Here is a 23,073-nt window from a genome sequence, read left to right on the forward strand (position 1 = left end):
AAGTGGTACGTGGAAGAGGGAATCAGTATCAAGAGGTGTAGGGCGGCGTCCAGCTCAAGTGCGTCCCCTTGGTTCCAGTTTCGTCTTTTTGCTAGTAGGCTGAGATGGATAATCGGAGCCCAAGTCGCAGTGCAATGCCTTTGCTGCTAGAAGTCTTCAGTCAGGGTATTAGTCTGTTGGATGAGACTTGACCCCGCCAAACCAGTCTCAGTCAACCTTCTCTGTATATTTTTTCTGCTCTCCTTTCACAGAATCCAGGTGGGCAACCACCATGAATCAATAGCACTCTCCTGATACCTTCAGATTCAGTTCCACTGTGCACGGGCAGGGCCCACAGTCGATCGTCGGTTTCCGGTCTCTCCACCTTGGAAATAAGATGAGGACTTCGCCTTTAATGGGCTGTTGTCTACCCCTTTCTGTGTCTATAGGGCCCGTGGCCGAGACCCCTGATTGGATCTCCATGAGGACACATCTTGTCCATGCGCCCAAACGCGAACATTCTTGAGGAACAAACATAAGCGTGGCGGGCTTCCAGATATGTAAAGATCTGGGATCAATTGGGGAGAAATGAGTGGAGCCACTCTAGCACATTGCAATTCTACATTACGTTTGTGAGAAGGATGGTCACATACTGTATTTCCTGCCGGTCAGTGGTACAGAAGGGCTCCCTGACATCTAAGAGCAATAGACAGCTTGTTATTGCTAATGTCAAGGATGTAAAGGGCAAATGCTCCACTTAGATTATTGCTTTTTCTATGCTGTAGTGAGGCCGGAAGTCCGAATGGAAGTACTACAGGAGGGTGTAATTGTACTCTGAAAGGTTTTGCCCAGGTTGGAGAGTTGTGAACCATAGTTGCCACTCATGTCCTTTAGATCAAGGGTGGGCTTCTTGATAGTCTTGATATTGGGAACATGTGTACAGTTCTCAGCAGAGTGGGAAGAATCCCTTTGTTAGTTTTTATACAGATTTTGTAAGTACTCCTACGCAAATATACTTACTGTTGTCTTTTTTTATGATTAATTGTTGATCTCCAAGGCTTCTTATTCTGACTTCAGGTAGTGTAAATGATATGTTTAGCCTGTATTAATGTTAATTATACCCTCCTTTTTTGCAGGACAATGCGGTTCGTGTCAGAAGCTTCCAGAGACAAGATCATTTCTGATGCAGACGTCTTGGCTACACTATTAAAAGTCTTTCAATCGTTGTTCATAAATGACTTTAATGGACAAAGAGACTTAGTTTCCTTCCTATCGAAAGAAGTTAAATTGAAATATGAAGAATTGTTAGCTCTTCCTGAGGAAACTTTATCTAGTCGTCAAAGGGAACCCAGACTCCATCCAGAGGAAATATTATTTGAGACTCTAGGATTTAGTATTGAGGAAGGCCCGAGTACTCTCGTCTCTGCTGGAACTGGAGTGTTTGTTTCAAAAGGAGTTGTACCAAAAGGAGCTGTTGTTTCTATGTATCCGGGTACTGTAATTATGCTTTATTTATTAGTAATGTTTTAAAGGAGTAACACTGCAAGGTCAGAAAACCATCTGATGATTCACCCGACACAACCCATTGGTTGGGATCAGTGGTGTAATGCGAAATGTTGGGGCCTTCCTACAAAAAGTAAGGAGTGGCCCCCGAGTCTCACTTATCTCACAGATATTCATTATCCTTTACCTGACTGAGGACCACCTGAAGCGGTTGGGTCCGCTTCGTTGCTGCAGGGTTGTATTACACTCCTGGTGGTGATATGTCTGTATCTATGTATGTATATGGTATTTCTATAATGGCAACCAATTCAAAAGGCAGCAGAGCACTCTATCAGGTCAAGGACATGAAGTCAACGAGTAAAAGGAGATGGAGCTGGGTTGAGTATGGTTAGTGGATTATAATGTACTTTTCTATAAAGAGGTGACTCCTCAACCCTTTTCTCAATTGGAGCATTGTTGGTGTGGTCCGGATGCATACTGGGAAGTTGTTCCAGATCCTGGATGCATGATAGGCCTCTTAATTGTGAATGAGCTTTCAGTGTGTGACTAATGCGTTCTTCATCCTTACCTCTGTTTTCCTATTTATTCTATAGTAGATTTTCCAAATGTAATTGTGTTTGGTAAGTGAAGCTAAAGACTGGTCATCGTTATCATACGTTACCCCTACAGGACAGTCCTCCCTTTATCGTAGTACCCTGTCCCATCTCCTGGCCCTTTTTTGCAGTTAAATAGCTGGACTGACTGGTAGTGTTGCAGAAGAGAGTTGGATATAATTTGTTCTTTCTGATTTGGCTAAATATATGTTGGTCAGTTTCTCCAAGTCTGTAATTGGACAGCAGTTAGGTATTTGTAGTGAATCTGAGTCTACCACCAACTATTCAGTTTTAACACATGACATCTGCCTGTGTGAGCTAGTAAGGAAGAGAATCATGTTTCTGGCTCAGTGAGTCGTGACTTGAGATGCCTCCTTGTCCAGGTTATCAGCTTTTTGGTAGCCGCCAGTCATCCTCTTCCCTAAGAAGGTCTCTCCTAAACTTCTCTATCACAGGCATTCTCCAGTATTCAAGTAGCCATTGAATTACTGTAAGTACTGTTGATACCTTACTTAAAATGTCACTTACAATTACTACTCATTTTACAGGAATTATCACCCTGCACCTAGAAGAAACGGCTGTGTGTGATTTGCAATACCTCTTATTCGGTGCTTTTGGAGTGAGTGATGTCAGATTTTTGCTCCTGAGTTAACCTGCATCTTCATTCTGTTGGTCTCTGCTTAGCAAAGACTTGCATTCTAAGAGGCCAGTGCATACTAAAGTAGTACATTTACACTCCTAGATTTACACCTAGGTTCCGCTCCCGATTTACATTTTTGGGAATTTACCAACACTTCCGGGAATCTGCACAAAAGCTGAGCTAAGCACGAGTTTCCATGTGGATCCCTGGAAAGGCCAGTGAAGTTACTAATCAATTCCCTCTATAGCAAGTTCTCCATTTCACTGTGAAAATATTTCCACTTGTGAAGAAACATTTTCCTCCAGACATGGGAGTCTTTCATTCATTCCCCTTCATGCCTGGGGAAGGGTATTTAAGCCTGCATTGTGCTAGAGTAAAAATCTGACCCTTTCCAGGCTGTAAAGGGAATGATAGGAGTTTAATCCCCGCAAACATGTTTGTGGGCATTCTGAGACCTTCAAGGCCAGCCATGGCTAAGAGCTCTGATCATCTCACTCCTTGAGTGAGATTTGTGGGAGCAAAGAACTCCTCAGCGTTGCACTTGGAGACACATTTATAAAACAAATATTTTTCTTTTGACCGTGTCGCACCTTTAGTGGGAATAAGGTATTTGGTCTCGGGAGTCCTGTTAGAGAAGAGGACTTTGACAGACTTTTCCTAAGCAGCTTTGTTGTGCGGGGAATGAGATTTTGATATCAATTTATGATCAATTTAATAACTTATCTCATTCATCTATTTTGGACCGATAGTATCTGTCATTGAGTAAAAGACAACCCCCGCATAGGTTAGACTAACCCCATTAACGGACGCCACTCTGAAGAACCACTTACAACTGATAAAGTTTAAAAGTTTTATATAAAAATCAAAGTTGGATGCAATTACAATCCGCTCGGGATCAAAGTATACAAAAGAATACAAAATCAATTCCGATATCAGCAATTTAAAGCTTCGATGTGAAGTGGTTCCTTGGCGTCATCTACAGAAAGAGAAAAGTATCACGTTAAATCTGTCCCTACTCTATGCTATGTGACATCCCTATTTCGCAAGTTCCTAACCTAAAAAGGTGTCAGCAGTTTGACTCCCAAAGAAGTTCAAACTCTCTTAGCCTCTAAAGGTAACTCAAGTTTAAGAAGCAGTACCCTCTCTGCCTACCCATCCGCTCTTCTTAAGGGTCCTCGGCCTACTGCTCTCTTGCGCTCTGATCTCTCTCAGCGCATCTGCTCAAGTCATCTACCCTTCGTCCTTCTCTCTCTGAGCAATTCCCTTGCTGTTCCTAATCTCCAATTGCTACCTCCTCCCCGGGGTGCTGTCCCTAAAATACACAATCACAGTGTGGGTGGAACGCCCCTTGACGCCCACCACGGACTTTCCCCGATGATGTCAGCTTCTAGCTTCGTCCATTGCTTCATCTCTTTCGCCGTCCGTTAAGTTGACCTTTCTTCTTTAGAGGTCATCTTCATCTTCTTATTGGTGACTTCTTTCAAATTTATAATTGACATTTCAGAGCACAAGTCAACATCGTCAACAGAACTTTAAACTACGACTGTGATGTTGACCCTTCTAGGTCCTGTGAATGGACTTCTCAAAACAAGTTTCAAATTCTTAGCGCTTCTCATCACGTTCAGGCCATAAACCTTGTCCAGCGTTGTCACCTTAAATCTAACAAGTGCTAGACTTCTTGGCTCTCACGTCCACATCAAGCTATTTACGACTCCTGTAAGTCCGCTAAATTATATACATTGGACTGTGCTCCTGCTAACCTTTGGCCAGTCCGGTTAGAATCACAAATGACCTAAACCTTTCTAACATTCTCACAAAAAGCCTTCTACACAGTACAACCTTTAACACACATTTATATATTCGTATTTAGCAATCCCTTTACATAGAAGTGAATACATTATACATTGAATATAAACTACGTAAAGCATAACTTTATATTCTCATTCTCTATATCGTTTTATACAAGTTCTACACATTTCTTCACGTTTCATTTCTCGCTGCTTCTCCGTTTAAAGGTTACACTCGTACATGAATTCGACCTTGCACGTTCTACGTTTCGTATGCATTTCTACATCATCTCTACATCAGCCTACTACATATACGGCCTTCTAAATCCAATACAGGTTCTAAAGTGAATACAGTTACATTTCCTATATTACTTTGGATTATATCGGTTATCTATATGCTATAAGTGTCAACTTCACACTACGATATACGTTTCATTCCTACGTTATTCAATGTGCTTGTAAATATGCCCTATACATAATTTTCATTCAAATTTGCGCTCTCTCAGTTGCTTTCAGTGTTGTGTTGTCCTATTATGTTTCAGCAAAGCCATGGTTCCTCTGGTGTAATGAAGTGCACAGTCCCGGTGGAAGTATCTTCTGAATGTAGCGCATAGCGCAATATCTGCTCCACCGCCATGCTGTTCATTTACTCTCGAGTTGCGCCTGCGCATAGTCTTACCTGACTCAATCCTTCTCAGTCTTTCCTCTCTGGGTTAACCTTCTCTTCTGTCCTCTGTAAGCAGCTTCCAGTACATCGTACTTCGTTTTGAACTCTCCCAGCGTAAGAGCTTTTCTGAGATTGTTTTGGCTTTCCTTTCAGGTACTGTTTGCCAGTTGGTTCTCAAGTCTCCAGCTTTCACCCTCGCCTTCTCTTGCTTGCACATAGGAAGTCCATCATGTGGTGAATCCGCTTTCCCGGCTTGTAATCCATGCACTTTTTCTACTTCGCGGAGGCTTTGTTAGAGGTGAAGACAAGTGAATGCCGGAGTCCTTCCCACATGGCTTTGCAACCTCCATTGTAGCGATAAAGCGTGTAGCAGAAAGAAGGCAAACCTCTGTATCATCTTCCTAGACAGACGAATATACATACCATGGGGACATCTAGCATCTCATTTGAGTGACTGAGGGCTGAGGTACCATAGGAATGGCCACGCCTGCAGTAAGAAGCACATTATTATTTTAATATCTTAAAATAACCAGACAATAATCACATCAGCACTTGCTCAAGCCTCCTCACAAAGAAGCCAAATGCTGCAACTGTGAAGAGGATCAAAAGCTTTCATAGCTCCTCTTGCACATTAACACACTCAGCCACAGCACAAACCCAGCTGTTGCACGATTGAAGCTCATCTATGGCTGTCATGCGAGGCAGGAAACGCTCCCATATAGCTAAACTTGACCAACATATCTCTTCCAAACCTGTGTATGAGCTCTGATGTGACTGTGGACAAGGTAACAGCGCTACAAAGCCTCACAGGTGGGAGCTGTGTGCTGTATTGAGGACAGTAAGAAAAATAGCATAACTTTTGCAAAAGGTCCTAAATCTTTTTAACCTTGAGATGGATACCTTCCTTGCATTAAACATTGTTCATTTGGGCAGATGTGTGAAAACATAAATGCTTTAGAATGTCCTCCTGACATCTAGCCGAAGAAAAACGTGAAATAGGGAAGTAGCTCTCATTTGAGGCAAATCTGTAGTTGTACTCCGCTGCCTGTTTTGCGCAAAGACACTAACTGAATGGGTTATATCTGAACTGGCTGTGGATTTAAGCGTATGCCTTCTTGGTATATCCATTATGAGTTGTCCTTGGTCCTGCAGACCTCCAGAAGCCCCAGCTTACTGGGGCACATCCCTCAGTAGACTGCCTCTAAAAAACTGGAAAACGAAAAGAATCAGGACAAACTTTCTCACTCTGCACGGAAGAGTGTAAAATAAAATGTATCTTCTCTTATTCAATTTAAAAAAAGAGCGGAAGCCCCTTCTGTTACAAAATGCATGTACCATGCACCTAAAAATCTACTTCTGACAGCTTACTGAACAATTTACCAAACCTTCCAGCCAATTATGAGCAACTTCCCCAGTAGTGAATTCACATCAGCCACTTTCAAACCAACACACTGCTGCTACTTCTCAACTCAACACACTGCTGCTACTTCTCAACTCAACACACTGCTGCTACAGCTCTACTTAACTCACTGCTGCTACTTCTCAACTCAACACACGGCTGCTACTTCTCAACTCAACACACTGCTGCTACTGCTCTACTTAACTCACTGCTGCTACTTCTCAACTCAACACACGGCTGCTACTTCTCAACTCAACACACTGCTGCTACTGCTCTACCTAACTCACTGCTGCTACTTCTCAACTCAACACACGGCGGCTACTTCTCAACTCAACACACTGCTGCTACTGCTCTACTTAACTCACTGCTGCTACTTCTCAACTCAACACACGGCTGCTACTTCACAACTCAACACACTGCTGCTACTGCTCTACTTAACTCACTGCTGCTACTTCTCAACTCAACACACTGCTGCTACTTCTCAACTCAACACACGGCTGCTACTTCTCAACTCAACACACTGCTGCTGCTTCTCAACTCAACACACTGCTGCTACTTCTCAACTCGTGTTACAAAATAAGGGTTAACCCAATAGCACTGGGACCTGGGTAATCAATGTTGTACACTTCCCCCATATAGGAACGGGGTTAGCCATGAATAATCTCCTTTCAGATCTCGAACTATAAATAGTAAATCAAATAGATCCAATCAAGAACCTATTAGAACCTACATATCGAGGGAGGGGGCACGAGACCACCGTTGATTATATCCTTTTGACAGATGGACTGAGACATCTAAGTAGAGATTTCAAACTCATGCAAAACACCCTAAGCGATCACTCCGCTCTTAGGTTAGACCTCCAACTGAACCATCAATATCCCACACAACAACAATAGCAAATACCCTATCCCAAAATAGGCTTGAATTGGGCAAAAGAAATGGATATACCATAAAATGGGAAAAAGTTGATCCCACTAAACTGACCAATACATTAATAAAGACAACTTACACCAACATAACAAAATGTTTAGATCTATCAGTAGATGACGGTACAGTTCTTGAAAATTTTAAGACAATCCTAAAGCAAGTAAAAGTATTGCTGACCAGAAACCCGAAACAAAATAACTCAATTCCAATTGGATGGTTTAACCATGAATGTACCAAGGCGCAAACCAATCTAAAAAAGGCCCTTGGGCAACCAACTAGAGATCAGCAACAGATACAACACCTTAGGCTACAGTACGACAAGGCCAGAAAGATGAGGAAACAAGAGCTGAAACTAGCCCTATGGGACGACCTTCATAAAAGCGCACTTATGAAAAATAGCGAGTCTTTCTGGCGGATAGTGAAGTCCCCCCTGTTATCTGATTCCAACAGACCCCAGATCGATGTCGCCATAGATGAGGAAACCTGGGTAAATCACTTTTCTAAAATCTTCAAATTAACATCTCCAATAGAAGAATTACATCATCTTCTTCCCCCAGTTGAATTTCCAATATCACTAGAATTTGATCTACTCGATATAGAACAGGCACTGCGAATGAGTAAGGGTGGTAAAGCACCTGGACCCGATGGGGTCCCGGTAGACCTGTTCAAATATCTTCCCGATCTGTGGGCCCCCATACTCACACGAGTATGTACTGCAGCTGCAAAACTGGGACTGATGGAGACATGGTCAAACTCCATCATGGTGCCAATTTTCAAAAAAGGGGACCGCCAGGACGTAAAATGTTATCGTCCCATTTCACTTTTAGACTACCTGGGTAAAATAGTTGGCAGAGTAGTCTTGGAACAACTACAGCAATGGGCAGACGATAAAAACATACTATCGGACCTGCAATTTGGATTCAGGGAAGGCTTTGGAACTGTAGAACAGGCCCTCAATCTGAGTATGATTGTGTCCAAGTATATCCACGCAAAGCCAGGGGCAATGTTCATGGTATACGTGGACTTGTCCTCCGCGTTTAACTGCGTATCTCACGCGAAGCTCTGGACCCTCCTAGAAACCATAGGGGTGGATCCCCCCCTTTTGGATTTCCTAAGAGAGCTATATGCTGAAGCCTCCGCTAGAGTGCGTTATGGGACAAAAGGAGAGCTCACCGCGCCGTTCAGAGTAGAACGAGGAGTAAGGCAGGGATGTGTCCTAGCCCCCTTCCTCTTCTCCCTGTATGCCAACGGACTGGAGGAGATGATGCTGAGGGGGGGCAGGACCTCCCCAGACTAAAACATCGCCTGATCCCCGCACTGCTCTACGCGGATGACGCAGTTATCTTAGCACGCACACCAATCGAGCTCCAGAAATCTCTAACCAAATATGCTGACTTCATGAGCGCCTTAGATCTACACATAAATGTAAAAAAAACATTTGTTATGGTGGCGGGCGGAGGGCGAAAACCCACAAAGAACATTTACCTAAATGACCAAAAACTTGAGAGGACTCCCCAGTACCCTTATCTGGGTATTATGATCGATGATAGACTAAACTGGAGGGCAGCTGTTGAGTCCAGGAGGCACCTGTTTAAGAGAGCAATTGTAGCATTGATGAACTTTTCACAGCGACTTGGAAGGAGACCACCGGCTGAACTCCTAAAAATCTATGCAGCAAAATGCCAAGCCATCGCTCTCTATGGGGCCGGTGTATGGGGACATGCAGACACTGGTTCACTTCAAATAGCAGAGAACTCATTTATGAGATTCCTTTTATCTGCCCCAAAGTGTTCTTCCATCTACCCTTGCCATGTGGAACTGGGAATCCCATATATAGAAGACTTGATAAAGGTTCAGCCATTGCTACTCTGGAGACGTATCTGGCTGTCGGACAAAAATGTACTGACCAAGCACATCTTAGAGGACTCCATGGCACTGGATCACGCGCACAAAATAGCATGGCTTACCTATGTCAGACATTTTTTCTCCGACCTGGGCCTAGAAAAGTACTATACTACACCAGAGAAACTAACTGAAATAACAAAGAGAGACCTGAAGAAAATAGCGTTGAGCCACTTAGAGTCCCTTAGACTTACCCTGCTATCGACCAAACAATCTGTGGTCCATGCGAACATGATACAGCATACCCCGCAAATCCAGCTCTACCTCACATTAGAACTCAGCACATACGACAAGATGCTCCTGACAAGGTTTAGACTGAATCTTTTTCATAGGCTTGTGGCCTTTCCAGAAAAAAATACTTGGGACGTAAATTTGGCTCTCTGCCCATGTGACGACATGTCTCCACAGTCATGTATCCACACAATACTGTTTTGTAAATATTTTCACACCCACAGAAATATCTGGCTATTTCCGTTGTTAAAAAGTTGGGGTCTTAGACAGTGTCGGCCCGCCATGTTATCCCTACAGATGCTAGACTCTGAACGCACCTGTTATCACGTACTCAATTTTTTTAAATGCATTATTAGGCATAGGAACAACCTATAAAAATCTGAATTACATGTATCAATGTATTGTATGTATGTATTAATTCAGTCCTTTTTAAATTGAAAATGTATGAATTTTGCGACTGCTTTTATGGTTTTGCATTGCCAAAAACCGAATAAAGAAATTTATTATTATTATTATTATTATTACTGGGGCACATCCCTCAGTAGACTGCCTCTAAAAAACTGGAAAACGAAAAGAATCAGGACAAACTTTCTCACTCTGCACTGAAGAGTGTAAAATAAAATGTATCTTCTCTTATTCAATTTACAAAAAGAGCGGAAGCCCCTTCTGTTACAAAATGCATGTACCAAGCACCTAAAAATCTACTCCTGACAGCTTACTGAACAATTTACCAAACCTTCCAGCCAATTACGAGCAACTTCCCCAGTAGTGAATTCACATCAGCCAACACACTGCTGCTACTTCTCAACTCAACACACTGCTGCTACTTCTCTACTTAACTCACTGCTGCTACTTCTCAACTCAACACACGGCTGCTACTTCTCAACTCAACACACTGCTGCTACTGCTCTACTTAACTCACTGCTGCTACTTCTCAACTCAACACACGGCTGCTACTTCTCAACTCAACACACTGCTGCTACTGTTCTACTTAACTCACTGCTGCTACTTCTCAACTGAACACACTGCTGCTACTTCTCAACTCAACACACTGCTGCTACTTCTCAACTCGACACACTGCTGCTACTGCTCTACTTAACTCACTGCTGCTACTTCTCAACTCAACACACGGCTGCTACTTCTCAACTCAACACACTGCTGCTACTGCTCTACTTAACTCACTGCTTCTACTTCTCAACTCAACACACGGCTGCTACTTCTCAACTCAACACACTGCTGCTACTGCTCTACTTAACTCACTGCTGCTACTTCTCAACTCAACACACTGCTGCTACTTCTCAACTCAACACACTGCTGCTACTGCTCTACTTAACTCACTGCTGCTACTTCTCAACTCAACACACTGCTGTTACTTCTCAACTCAACGCATGGCTGCTACTTCTCAACTCAACACACTGCTGCTACTTCTCAACTCAACACACTGCTGCTACTTCTCAACTCAACACACTGCTGCTATTTCTCAACTCAACACACTGCTGCTACTTCTCAACTCAACACACTGCTCCTACTTCTCAACTCAACACACTTCTCCTACTTCTCAACTCGTGTTACAAAATAAGGGTTAACCCAATAGCACTGGGACCTGGGTAATCAATGTTGTATATAAAGTGGTCCCAGTTGGAACAATTTATTTATGACGATGTATATATGTCAATGTGGTACTGAACTTTGAATGTACATAAGACCACTTGTCATTGCTCCTATAATTTGTCTTCTACTTCCACACTATCCTAATCACGGTCCCCTCCCTCACCTGTCCCCTTTTCTCCTATTGACACTGAGACTATATATATGTCTACCATTTGTTGATTGTTCAGACAATTAATTTGCATTGAGGATGTATATTAAAGAACATCACTCATACTAATCTCTTTACAAAATTGATTTTTGAAATACTTTTACTGTTTACAATTGTTATGTGTGTCTAGTATGTTGTTCCAACTGGGACCACTTTATATACAACAACGCTACTTCTCAACTCAACACACGGCTGCTACTTCTCAACTCAACACACTGCTGCTACTTCTCAACTCAACACACTGCTGCTACTTCTCAACTCAACACACGGCTGCTACTTCTCAACTGAACACACGGCTGCTACTTCTCAACTGAACACACTGCTGCTACTTCTCAACTCAACACACTGCTGCTACTTCTCAACTCAACACACGGCTGCTACTTCTCAACTCAACACACTGCTGCTACTGCTCTACTTAACTCACTGCTGCTACTTCTCAACTCAACACACGGCTGCTACTTCTCAACTCAACACACTGCTGCTACTGCTCTACTTAACTCACTGCTGCTTCTTCTCAACTCAACACACGGCTGCTACTTCTCAACTCAACACACTGCTGCTACTGCTCTACTTAACTCACTGCTGCTACTTCTCAACTCAACACACTGCTGCTACTGCTCTACTTAACTCACTGCTGCTACTTCTCAACTCAACACACGGCTGCTACTTCTCAACTCAACACACTGCTGCTACTTCTCAACTCAACACACTGCTGCTACTTCTCATCTCAACTCAACACACTGCTGCTACTTCTCAACTCAACACACTGCTGCTACTTCTCATCTCAACTCAACACACGGCTGCTACTTCTCAACTCAGCACACTGCTGCTTCTGATCTTAGCCATAGTGGGATGGCCCCACCCCATATTAACTGACAATGAATGCTTTGACAGGTTTTCCCAGTTCTCTCTACACCTCAATCTCAGTGTGGTCATTCATTTACCAAAGAAGATGAAAACATCAGAACGATAATATCATACTACAAAACATTAAAAATAGCATCTGTAAGGTTCCAGGAAATGCTGGTCACATTCATTCATATTATTCTTTAAGCTACGCTTTGTATAAGTGAAGTGCAGTTCTTGTCATCGGGTCAGAAAAAACAAGCATTAGTCAATGGAACTTCACAGCTGTTAAGATCTTTGCCAGCGACTACTTTTGTGATCCTTGGACTAGACTCTCTACAATTACTTTTCTGGGTTTATTTGCCAAATATTTCTGTCTGATGGATTCTTCAATGGGGAATCAATCTGATCAACTCCAGGAACCATACCCTATAGTGTGAAGACAGCAAAAGTCATGCATGTCATTAAGGCGCAGTTAAATGTTCTATTTCATGGCGTGGTGTCTTTCTCCTTACTGCCCACAACCCAAATCTTCATCTTCTCTAAGCAAGATAGTTATGTGACTACAACATATCCTCTATCAATGCAAAAATGTAGAAATTGGGAGCATTCATTATGCTAAATACACTAGTTTCTTACATATTATGTAAACTAATTTCTTTGCTTCTATGGCCAGTTTCAAGTGTTGACATTATGGATTTTTTAACAGGTAGTGTTGTGCAACTGCTGTGGAAAATTCCTATGTACGCTTCCTACCCTCAGTGGAATGCGTGGCTTAGTTCTGTTACTGGGTCTTCCAGATAACCTCACAGTTATTCTTTTGACCAGTTGTCTTTTGTTCTCATTCCCCTTTAACAATCAAGATATAAACTCGTGCATGTTGGTTGTCATTATGCTTTACAGAAATATTCCAGATTAGTTTTGGTGTGTATGTTGAAGCCTGAAGTTGAGAGACACCATGACACATATTTCTTGGTGTCACCCTGCAATGGATCTATTCAGTCCTTGAGGTCTGCACGTTAATCTGGTTAGGATTACTAAAGCTCCATTTGAACCAAAGGCTTCCAGTGAATCCAAAAGCACAATGCTTGCGAAATAGCATTCACAGCAGTGGTTCAGATGTATGACTTGCTGGCTCTTTCATAATGAAAATCATTTATGGAGGCTAGATGGTCTTCGTGCAGTCTTTACGGAGGCTAGATAGTCTCGTGTAGTCTATATGGAGGCTAGATAGCATTAGTGTAGTGTTTATGGAGGCTAGATGGTCTTTGCGGGGTCTTTATGCAGGCTATATAGACTTCGTACAGTCTTTCTCGAGGCAAGGTAGTCTTCAGGCAGTCTTTACGGAGGCTTGGTAGTCTTCAGGCAGTCTTTACGGAGGCTTGGTAGTCTTCAGGCAGTCTTTGTGGAGGTTAGGTAGTCTTCAGCCAGTCTTTATGGGAGCTAGGTAGATTTCATGCAGTCTTTATGGAGGCCAGGTAGTGTTTGTGCAGCATTTATGAAGCCTATATAGTCTTTGTGCAGTCCTTATGGAGCCTAGGTAGTCTTCAGGCATTTTTTATGGATGCTAGGTAGTCTTCAGGCAGTCTTTAAGGAGTAGGGAGGCATTAATAATCTTGGTCCAGAGTGGGACTAGTGTCCTTATCATCCCTTAAAGAATTTGGAGGGAAGGGGATTGTTGAAGTGATTAGAGGGTTTCAGGGTAGAAAGAATGTTGAGAATGGATGTGTCGTTAACGGGTGAGAATTGACTCCAGAAGGTATTGTTTTTCGTAGAGTGGCATGCAACAAGATGGGGGTGCGACGGGAAGGGTGGGTCTGGTAAGAATGATGGATCTGTCAGGGCGGACCTTAGATCTGATTTGATCTTGTTAGACTTTTCAAGAAAGAAGGTGGAAAAGTCCTCGCAGTTTCATTGTGGACTGGAGATGAGTTGCGATTGAGTGGTAGTGTATTTGGATTGAAGTTTAATCAGATCAAGCAGCATTTTGGGGGGATTTTTGGCTTTGTCCATTTGGCTTCTGAAGAATGTTGCTTTTGACGTTCTGATGTGTTTGTTGTACTTACTTCTTCTCATTCTTAAAAGCTAAACGAGTTCAGTAGATGGAGATGATCTCCGTGAGCGTTCTGCTAGTCTCAGGTTGCGTCTGTCTGAGTTTAGGCTGTCATTGAACCATGGTTTGGAGTCTTTGTTGGACTTTCTGTTTAGTTGAATGGGGCAATTACATCCAGGACTTTCTGCATGGAGTTGTTGTAGTGCTCAGTGAGTTCATGGACATCTAACATGAGCATAGGAGGAGGCAGGGATACGTTGCAACCGGATATGAGCTCATTTATGTTTGCATTTTGAAGCTATCTTTTCAAGTGTCTCTGTTTCTTGGGTTGGAGACTTTTGGTGTTCCATCGTTCAAAGATGAGGAAGATGATATAGTGGTGATCCGACTAGTCACAAGGGGCAATCGATTCCAGATAAATGGAGTTGGGATTGGCGTAGATTAGATCGCAAGTCGCGCCTAAGTTAAGCATTAGGCTGTGACAAAATTGAGTCAGGTTGAAGTCAGCTAGGAAGTTTTTAAGGCTATTCATTCTGGTCATTCCAATGTAGATTGAAGTCCCCCAGAAGATCTGGGGACAATGAAGACCCAAGTTAGATGAGATGGTTTCCATAGTTTGTTCTAACAGAGGGAGGTTGTCTCCTGGAGGATGGTAGAAAATTTGCTGGTTGCATGAGGGTTTGTGTTTGTTGATGATGTCTATGCAGAGATATTTACAAGAGGAGAGAGTTGCAGAGGGGGACTGTTTAGCAATGAGACTGATATGATGTATACAGGCGATGCCTCCACCCGGTCTCTAAGCTCTATCAAGTCTGATACCGTTGTGGCTTGGAGGGATTAGTATGTCAAGGAAAGCTCCTTAGGAGTCATTAAGCCAATATATAGAGAAAGCTCCCATAATGTGTGAACAAAAGGAGCAAGTGCAGGTCAAGTAGATTTCTGAATTATACCATCCTTTGGACAAATGGATATTTCTTTTTAAATTGTACACCTCTGCTATTCTTGTGGTAGTTCCAGTGGCACGTTAATCGCTGCAGACAGTTTCTGCCGAATATGACTTGCATCCCATTAACCAGCCTTGGATTTACTACACAAGGCTTAACTTCATGAAAGACTGGGATCAAGTGATCAAACTGGTTTTAGGGCTGCAAGAACCTATTTAACTTTAAATGTCCTTGGGCTGCTGCTTGAATTGGCTCTGCACCCTTTAATGGATCTCAAAAAATTACAAATCCCAGTTGTGGGCAACAAGTCTCCCATAAAGTCTTGTAAATGATCTGAAAATACTCCTGCCTCTCAATAGGGAAAAAACAGCAGTAGGAGGCTAACAGTAACGGAGTTTTTTGCAGGTGGATGGTTTAAGAATTTGGGGGAGGTTGAGACATATTGCAGTCAAGTCTTTCTACACCAATTTTATTATACATCATTCCTTCTTATATTGTCATATCTGATTTAAATTTTTTCACAGTGATTAGGACTACTGATGTTCAATGACTTATGAAATGGTAAAGTCTATTTACTCTTTTTTTCTCTTTTCTCAGGTGCCATATATCAAGGGTATGAGCCAATCTTGTTCCAGTCGATTGGAAATCCATTTATTTTTAGGTGCATTGATGGCATCCTTATTGATGGGAACAACAAAGGGATATCAAAATGTATTTACAGGTAAACATTTCTTCTGCCAAAAGTTAGTAAAATGCAGATATTTACTTAACAAATGGTACAAGTATGCCAAACAAGATACTAAAATACAGCCAAAAGGGTTTGACCTAGCTAGGGCATGACCAACTTGGCGGTGCATTACAGAGGCTACTGGCCACAGATTCATGATCCGATGTAATCCTGTAAAGTCTTTTTAGGGAGGGAGCCTGATCTACTTAATGAGCACCTGAGATGATTAGTTAGACTGTGGTCTCCTTTAAAAGAAAGAACAGCATGTGAGGGAGAGCAGCCGCTGGAAGAGAGGCAACCTGGTCAATGTAAAGCTTTGCATGTGCTGAGGAAACAGCGGGGAGTGCGGCCTAGGAATCAGGGCTTTGATTGTAGGTGCCATGGTAAAATTTGAAAGGCCAGAGAATCTCTGGTACTTGGGAGAATGGAGAGGCCCTGCCTTGCAGTGTAACACATACAGTGAAGAGAAGGAGCCACAGCCGATGACTTACGGCAGACAGTGAGCACATGGGCTGTGTATTGTGCCTTCCCTGCAAAAGGATATCCATGTAAGGACGAGCGGTCACCTGGCAGGGGCTTCCAGAACACACTAAAGTGCAGCCCAATAGGTTAGGGGTGAACAGGTCACCCCCTCCTCTCAGGGCAGTAAAGAGAGTGACAAAAGGAGTCTAGGGACGAGTGCAGGGCCTGAAAGAGTGGCAACAGTAGCCTCGGGAAGGAACCCTAATACGATTTGGACCCTAACCTGGGCAGGGTACTCACAAAGCTATCTATCCATTCATATTTTGCCTCAAAGAGACAAAGATGGGGATGAGACAGAGGACACAAGTGACAAGTACGCTTTTTAAGGTGCTCTACCGTACGGAGGAGGACCAGCTCCCAATCAGCCGTTCACGGAACAGGGACAACATTTTTTAGCAGCGGTAAGGAACACCAGGACATTGCTGTAACAGAATATGGATACAGTGTTTACTGATTTCACCCTACTGAGAGGAGATTTCAATGGGGGCTACAGTAGAGAGGGTCTCACAGAAAACATACAAAGAAAAGTGCTTGAGTGTGGTGACCAAACTACTGTCTCTGTCTTCACTGTGGCAAGGGTGGAGGGTGTAGAGTAGAGTTCTACGCTCAAAAATATTACGCATTGTGGAGTTTCCCGAGCATCGGAAGGTATAAACCCTGAATTGTTTGCGGAAGACTTGCTTCTTAAAAATCTGAAACAAAAAGGCCTTTCTCAGTAGAAAGGTTACACAGGAGCCTGGCCAATTAAACCCAGGAGGATCCCAAGGGCGATCATCACACACATTTGTAATTATAGATAGGGATGCTATTCTCCAGGTGAGTAGAGATTGTGTACCAAAAATGGAGGGCTTCGAGAGGCAATGGATCTTTGCCGTTGATTTAGAGAACATCAAGAGCTGTACTTCACAAACATTATATTAACAATCACTAATCTATTTTCAGTCAGTAAAGAGATTTAGTAGAAGTCAAAGGCTTTTATTAATCCAATCACTTTAGTAATTTATCTTTTTTAAAATCGCAAGTTAAATCGTATTAATCTTAGTCCTCAAATAAGAAGAGAAATCACTAGTCCATATTATTCAATAAAAATCATAATAAATGCATTAAGAACATTCCATTCAGGAAGCAATCCCTATTATAAGAATTGGTGGAACGGTGTCAGGCTGAGCCCATTAAGCATTCCAGTTCGAGAGAGTAAGAAGGAAAGCATAAAGCTTTAGCATCAAAAAGTCAGCTCGATAAGATCAATAATGAATCGAAATTTGCCTAGCTTACGTAACGGTAAGTTTCAATTCTATTAAGGACACGGAGGCGAGGATTATGCTATATCTTCCTTCGCTTTATTAACATAAAGAAACCACAGCAGCTCAGGAAAAGATATAATAAGAACACAAGATGCTTTAAACATAAAGCATTGACGTAATGTTCAACAAAAAATCAACAACAACTCCCAAGAGTCTCTTTGCTTATAATAATAGTCCACAGTCCTTTGTCTCTGTCCATCGTCCCTATATAACCGGACTTCCCATCATCTTCCTCCTCTTTCTTCGCGCAGATCACGCTTAAGCCTCATTGGTCCTGTTTAGCACCGTCGTTGCCTGCCAAAAAAGGAACAGCATCAGCGAGGTGGCCCAGGAAATGCGACAACAAGGCGAGGAGCATGCAGAGAACAACACAGTACTGACAACGTAAAGGAAAACGCTTTACTTACTGCCATACGGGTGGGTAGAGACACCACCGTAGTCCGGGTGGGATAATCCTCGCCTCCGTGTCCTTAATAGAATTGAAACTTACCGTTACGTAAGCTAGGCAAATTTCGATTCTATGTCAGGACCGGAGGCTTCAGATTATGCTAGTTTAAAGCTTACTTACCACCAACTGAGCCAAATCCACCACCGGCTTAAAATAAAACCTCTTGAAGGTGGAATCCGAGGACCAGTTCGCAGCTCGCATAAGGTCCCCCAGACGAGCACCCACCGAGAATGCCTTAGAGGCCATGGCCCCCCTGGCGGAGTGTGCTCCAAAGAGAGAAGTATTGATGCCCGCTTCCTGCATGACCCAACGCACCCACCGAGCAATAGTGAGGGAAGAGACAGCTTTGTGTGGCTTCCGCAGGGCAATCAACAACTGACGCTCGCCCGGAGGGCGCAGATCCAAATGCAGGTCCTCATAAGCTTTGAGGCATTGCAAGACACACAACTTAGGAGTGTCAGTAAAGGCTGGATAAGAAATGGAACGCGACGACGTCTTAGTGCGTCGGCCCACCGTAAAGGTAACCCCATCCGGGGAAAAAATGCGTGCAGAAACATCCAGCGCGCGCACGTCCGAGACGCGCCTACAAGAGACCAGACATAACAACATGGCTAACTTCGCCGACAGCTCTTTAAGAGACAGATAGGAATTGGCCGGCCACGACAGGAACAAATTCAGAACCAAATTGACGTCCCAAAGGACGGAGTACCTGGGTTCTGGCGGCAGCGCGAGGCGAACAGCTCGCAGAAGCCGGCACACAAAAGGATGTTCCCCTACCGGATGGCCATCGATGTTATCATGGCCAGCAGAAATCGCCGATCGAATAGCATTGATCGTCCTATACGCTAGACCCTTGTCGGCCAAATGCGCTAGGAAATTCAGCACGGGAACGAGGCCTGCGACCACGGGATCCAGATCCCTTCGTAAACACCAACGCATCCACTTAAGCCAAGCGGATCTGTAACGCTTCGTCGTACTATCGGCCCATGCTTTGGAGAGCAAGTGCTCAGCTGACCCCGAAAGGCCCGGGAGCGTCCAGCGTCTCCTGAGAGCCTCCACGCCACGAGGCGGAGAGTGTTCTGCACGACGAGAGGGTGAGGTTCCTGATCCGGGCTCGTCAGGAGTAGCGGAAACAGGGGGAGTAGGATTGGAAAATCCCAGGAAAGTTCCAGAAGAACCGGAAACCATACTTGAGACCTCCACAGCGGTGTAACCAACACCAGGTCCGCACCCTGGCGGCGTATTTGAGCCGCCGTTCGCCTGATCATGGAGAACGGGGGAAACGCAAACGGTTGTTCCCGACTCCAATCCTGTAAGAACGCGTCCGTGGCCTCCGCCAGAGGGTCCGGCCTCCAGCTGTAGAACCGCGGCAGCTGGTGGTCGAGACGGGACGCGAAGAGGTCCACCGAGAAGGGGCCCCAAAGGGAAAGTAGCCACCGGAAGACTCCCGGATCCAGTTTCCACTGGCTGGCATCCCTGAGATGTCGAGAGTGCCAATCCGCTACTTGATTGGACTGGCCTGGCAGATACTCTGCCGTCACCGCAATGTGACGAGACAGGCAATAATCCCAGAAGTCCTTCGCTAGATCCGCCAAAGCGCGGGACCGAGGACCTCCCAGGTGGTTCACATACCGGACCGCCGAAATATTGTCCATCCGTAGCAGGACACAAGCCTTGACCGAATCCTTGGTCCAACAGCGAACCGCGAAGGAGCCCGCAAGGAGCTCCAAACAATTGATATGCAACTGTTGTTCTGCTGACGACCAGGCGCCGCCGGTGGAAAAATCCCCGCACCGGGCGCCCCAGCCCGACCTGCTTGCGTCGGACTCTATGATCAAGTCCGGAGCCGACCCGAAGATCGCTCGCCCATTCCATGCCTCCATGTGAGACAGCCACCATGACATCTCCTCCTTCACTTCGTCCGTGAGGGGAACCCACTGGTCGTAACACATCCCACGGCGCAAATGCTGTGCCTTCAGGCGCTGAAGAGCCCTGTAGTGCAGCGGGCCAGGGAAAATCGCCTGGATGGATGAAGATAGAAGGCCCACCACTTTGGCGACTGGCGCAGTGACGTACGATCCCTCGCGATCGTCTGCCGAAGCAGGTGTCGGATCTTTGCGACCTTCCGACCCGGTAGGCTCAAGACCGCCTGTACCGAGTCCACCACGAAACCTAAAAAGGTGATCTGCTGAGTGGGAACCAAGACCGACTTGGAGCCGTTTACAACGAACCCCAGTCTCTGAAGCAGGCCGACAGCTTGACGCAGCTGTCCTGCCAGCACCTCTGGGCACTGTCCCATGAGGAGGATGTCGTCTAGGTATACTATCATACGGACCCCCTGGCTTCTGAGAAACTCCACCACCGGGTGAAGGACCTTCGTGAAGCACCACGGGGCCGAAGAAAGACCGAACGGCAGGGCGGTGAATTCGAACACCTTGCCGTCCCACAGGAATTGTAGGAAACGATGATGAGGGGGGTGGATGGGAACGACCAAGTAGGCATCCTTGAGATCCAGTCGCACCATCCAATCCCGAGGGAGGAGCACGTCCCGAAGGAGGTGGATCCCCTCCATCTTGAAGTGACGGTAGACCAACCACCCATTGAATTCCTTGAGATTGATCACAGGCCTCTTGCCCCCATCCGTCTTGTCTACCAGGAAGACGTTGCTGAGGAACCCATGTGGGTGGCGCGTTGATAGACGGATGGCCCCCTTGCGCAGCAAGTCGGAGACCTCCCCGTCTATCAATCGCGCGTCGGATTCTGAGAAAACCATCGGGCGCGGGGGCCTCACCTGAGTTGGTTGGTCGTGAAACTCTATATGGAAACCTCTCACAGTTTGCAAAACCCAAGCATCGGCAGTGAGCAATTCCCACTCCCCGTAAAAGCTTGCCAGCCGCCCCCCAATCGGCACTTGATCTAAGCAAAGTACACTTACCGGGGGCATTTCCTTGTCCGGAGTTCTTCTTGAACCCTCTGCCACCATAGCGTTGTCCCCTGGTGGGGTAGAAGTTGGTGTAGTTGGCCGAGGTCTGGTACTGACCTCTTCCGGAGCCTTGTCCACGGTTGTTGGTCTGCTGACCACGGCCGATCGCGCGGCCCCTGCCGCGACCGGCCCCTCCAGAAAAACGCTGGTGGAACACCCTCTTGATGCTGGACTGGGCCTTGTCCAGCGACGTGAACGTGTTCACGAACTTTCCAAGCTCGCGGATAAAAGGCTCACCGAAGAGGCCACCCTGGGCCACGGCACCTGCCTCCGACGAGGCCAGGTCCCCCAGCTTCGGGTCCAGCTTGATAAGGAGCGATCGCCGCCGCTCCGTGGACAGAGCACAGTTGGCGTTGCCCAAGAATACGATCACCCTCTGGGCCCAGTTGGAGAGCACCTCCGGTGAAATGGCGGTGCCATTCGCTCGAGCCTCCTCCGCCATATCGAGGATCTTCGTGGCGGGCCCGACCGCATCCAACAGTTTGTCCTGGCAGGCCCGCCAGGACCGGTCGATCCCCTTCCTGGGGTCCTTCATGAATTTCGCCAGGAAGGTGGCCATCTTGGGGTCCAATTCTGGTGTCATGGCCACTTTCCCCTCCAAAGTAGGCCGAGGGCATTCCCCGCGCAGGCAACCCCTCGCCTCCTTCTCCAGGGGCTTGCGCAACCTGCCCGCGACAAACTTCGCCGCCGTCTCCCCCGGGGCCCAGGCCGCGGATCGGGGGTGGACGATCTCGTCCGGGTCCAGCATGCCCGACTCATCTCGGGGCATCTCCTTCCCTGAAGGCACCGGGAGCCAAGAGCGGGTCGACTCCCCGTCGTCATCCGTGTCCGGAGAGTCGTAGATCGGGGAGGCGGGCGCCGTTGACAGGCCGCCTGAAGTGCCAGGTTCCACCAAGGGCGTCGGAGGCACCGCCGTCGCCTTGGCCAGGAAGGCGTCACGAAGACGCTCGAAAGCGCCCCTATCCACGCCTTGGGCCTCCGATGAAGGCCCTTCACCCCGGGGTCTCTTCGGAGCGGGCGGCAACCCGCCGGATGTCCCCGGGAGTTCGGGGGACGGCGGCACCTGCGCCGCTGCCAGCTTCGCACACTCCTCCATGATGCGGGCCGAAAGGCGGTCCTCCATGGGCCCTACCACCTCCGTCACACAACGATAGATGGAGTTGTCCACCGCTTGGTAAAACTCATCATCCTGCAGATAGGGGCAGGCCTCCTCCTCGTACTCCCCTTCCATCTCGGAACCAAGGGGCAAATGCGGGGCACCCAGAGGGCGGCAACCGAGAAAGTTCTCGAATGTGGGCAGGCCCAGCGGCTGCGATCACGTTTTGGGCCAGCTGACGTGGCAGGTGGGCTGCACCAACCCCCAAGCGCGCAGACCCTCCTCGCCGGGACCGGGTCTACGTACCCCTCAAGCGCGCTAGGCCACACACTGTTAAAGAGGTGCACAGCTCTCGCCCGAAGGCGATTCACGCGGTCAAAACCGCTATATAGACCCCAGAGGGCGTCAAAATTGTGAAAGTACAGACCCGGATCACCAGGTGTCAGAGGGGTACGCGAGGGTCGGTCCCTGCGCAAGCAGACCCCACGGCGCGGCTCCTCGTACTGCGGAGGCACGCCGGAGGGTCGGCGAGGCGACAGGCCGCCCCCTTGCGGTCTATGTACACACCGCACACGAGTGGGAATAAAGTCGCGTAGGAACGATAGAACGTTCCCGCAACCAGGGACTCTGAAAGGGAATAAACCATACAAGGAGTCCCCAAAGACCGCAAGACAATCAATCACAATAAAGAAGACAAAATAGA

General features: G+C 46.1%; 1 protein-coding gene across 1 annotated transcript in view; it reads left to right on the top strand.

Moving 5' to 3' along the window:
• The window catches only part of SETD9 (SET domain containing 9), a 109,308-nt gene that overhangs the window by 42,121 nt on the left and 44,114 nt on the right, over positions 1–23,073 (top strand). Inside the window, exons 2-3 of the mRNA XM_086960651.1 lie at positions 1,116–1,471; positions 15,888–16,011. Of these exons, the coding sequence (XP_086816777.1) occupies positions 1,116–1,471; positions 15,888–16,011 (480 nt within the window). The remainder of the gene's footprint in view (positions 1–1,115; positions 1,472–15,887; positions 16,012–23,073) is intronic.

This window comes from Lissotriton vulgaris, chromosome 3_1 (assembly GCF_964263255.1).
Source record: "Lissotriton vulgaris chromosome 3_1, aLisVul1.2, whole genome shotgun sequence".
Lineage (NCBI taxonomy): Eukaryota > Metazoa > Chordata > Amphibia > Caudata > Salamandridae > Lissotriton > Lissotriton vulgaris.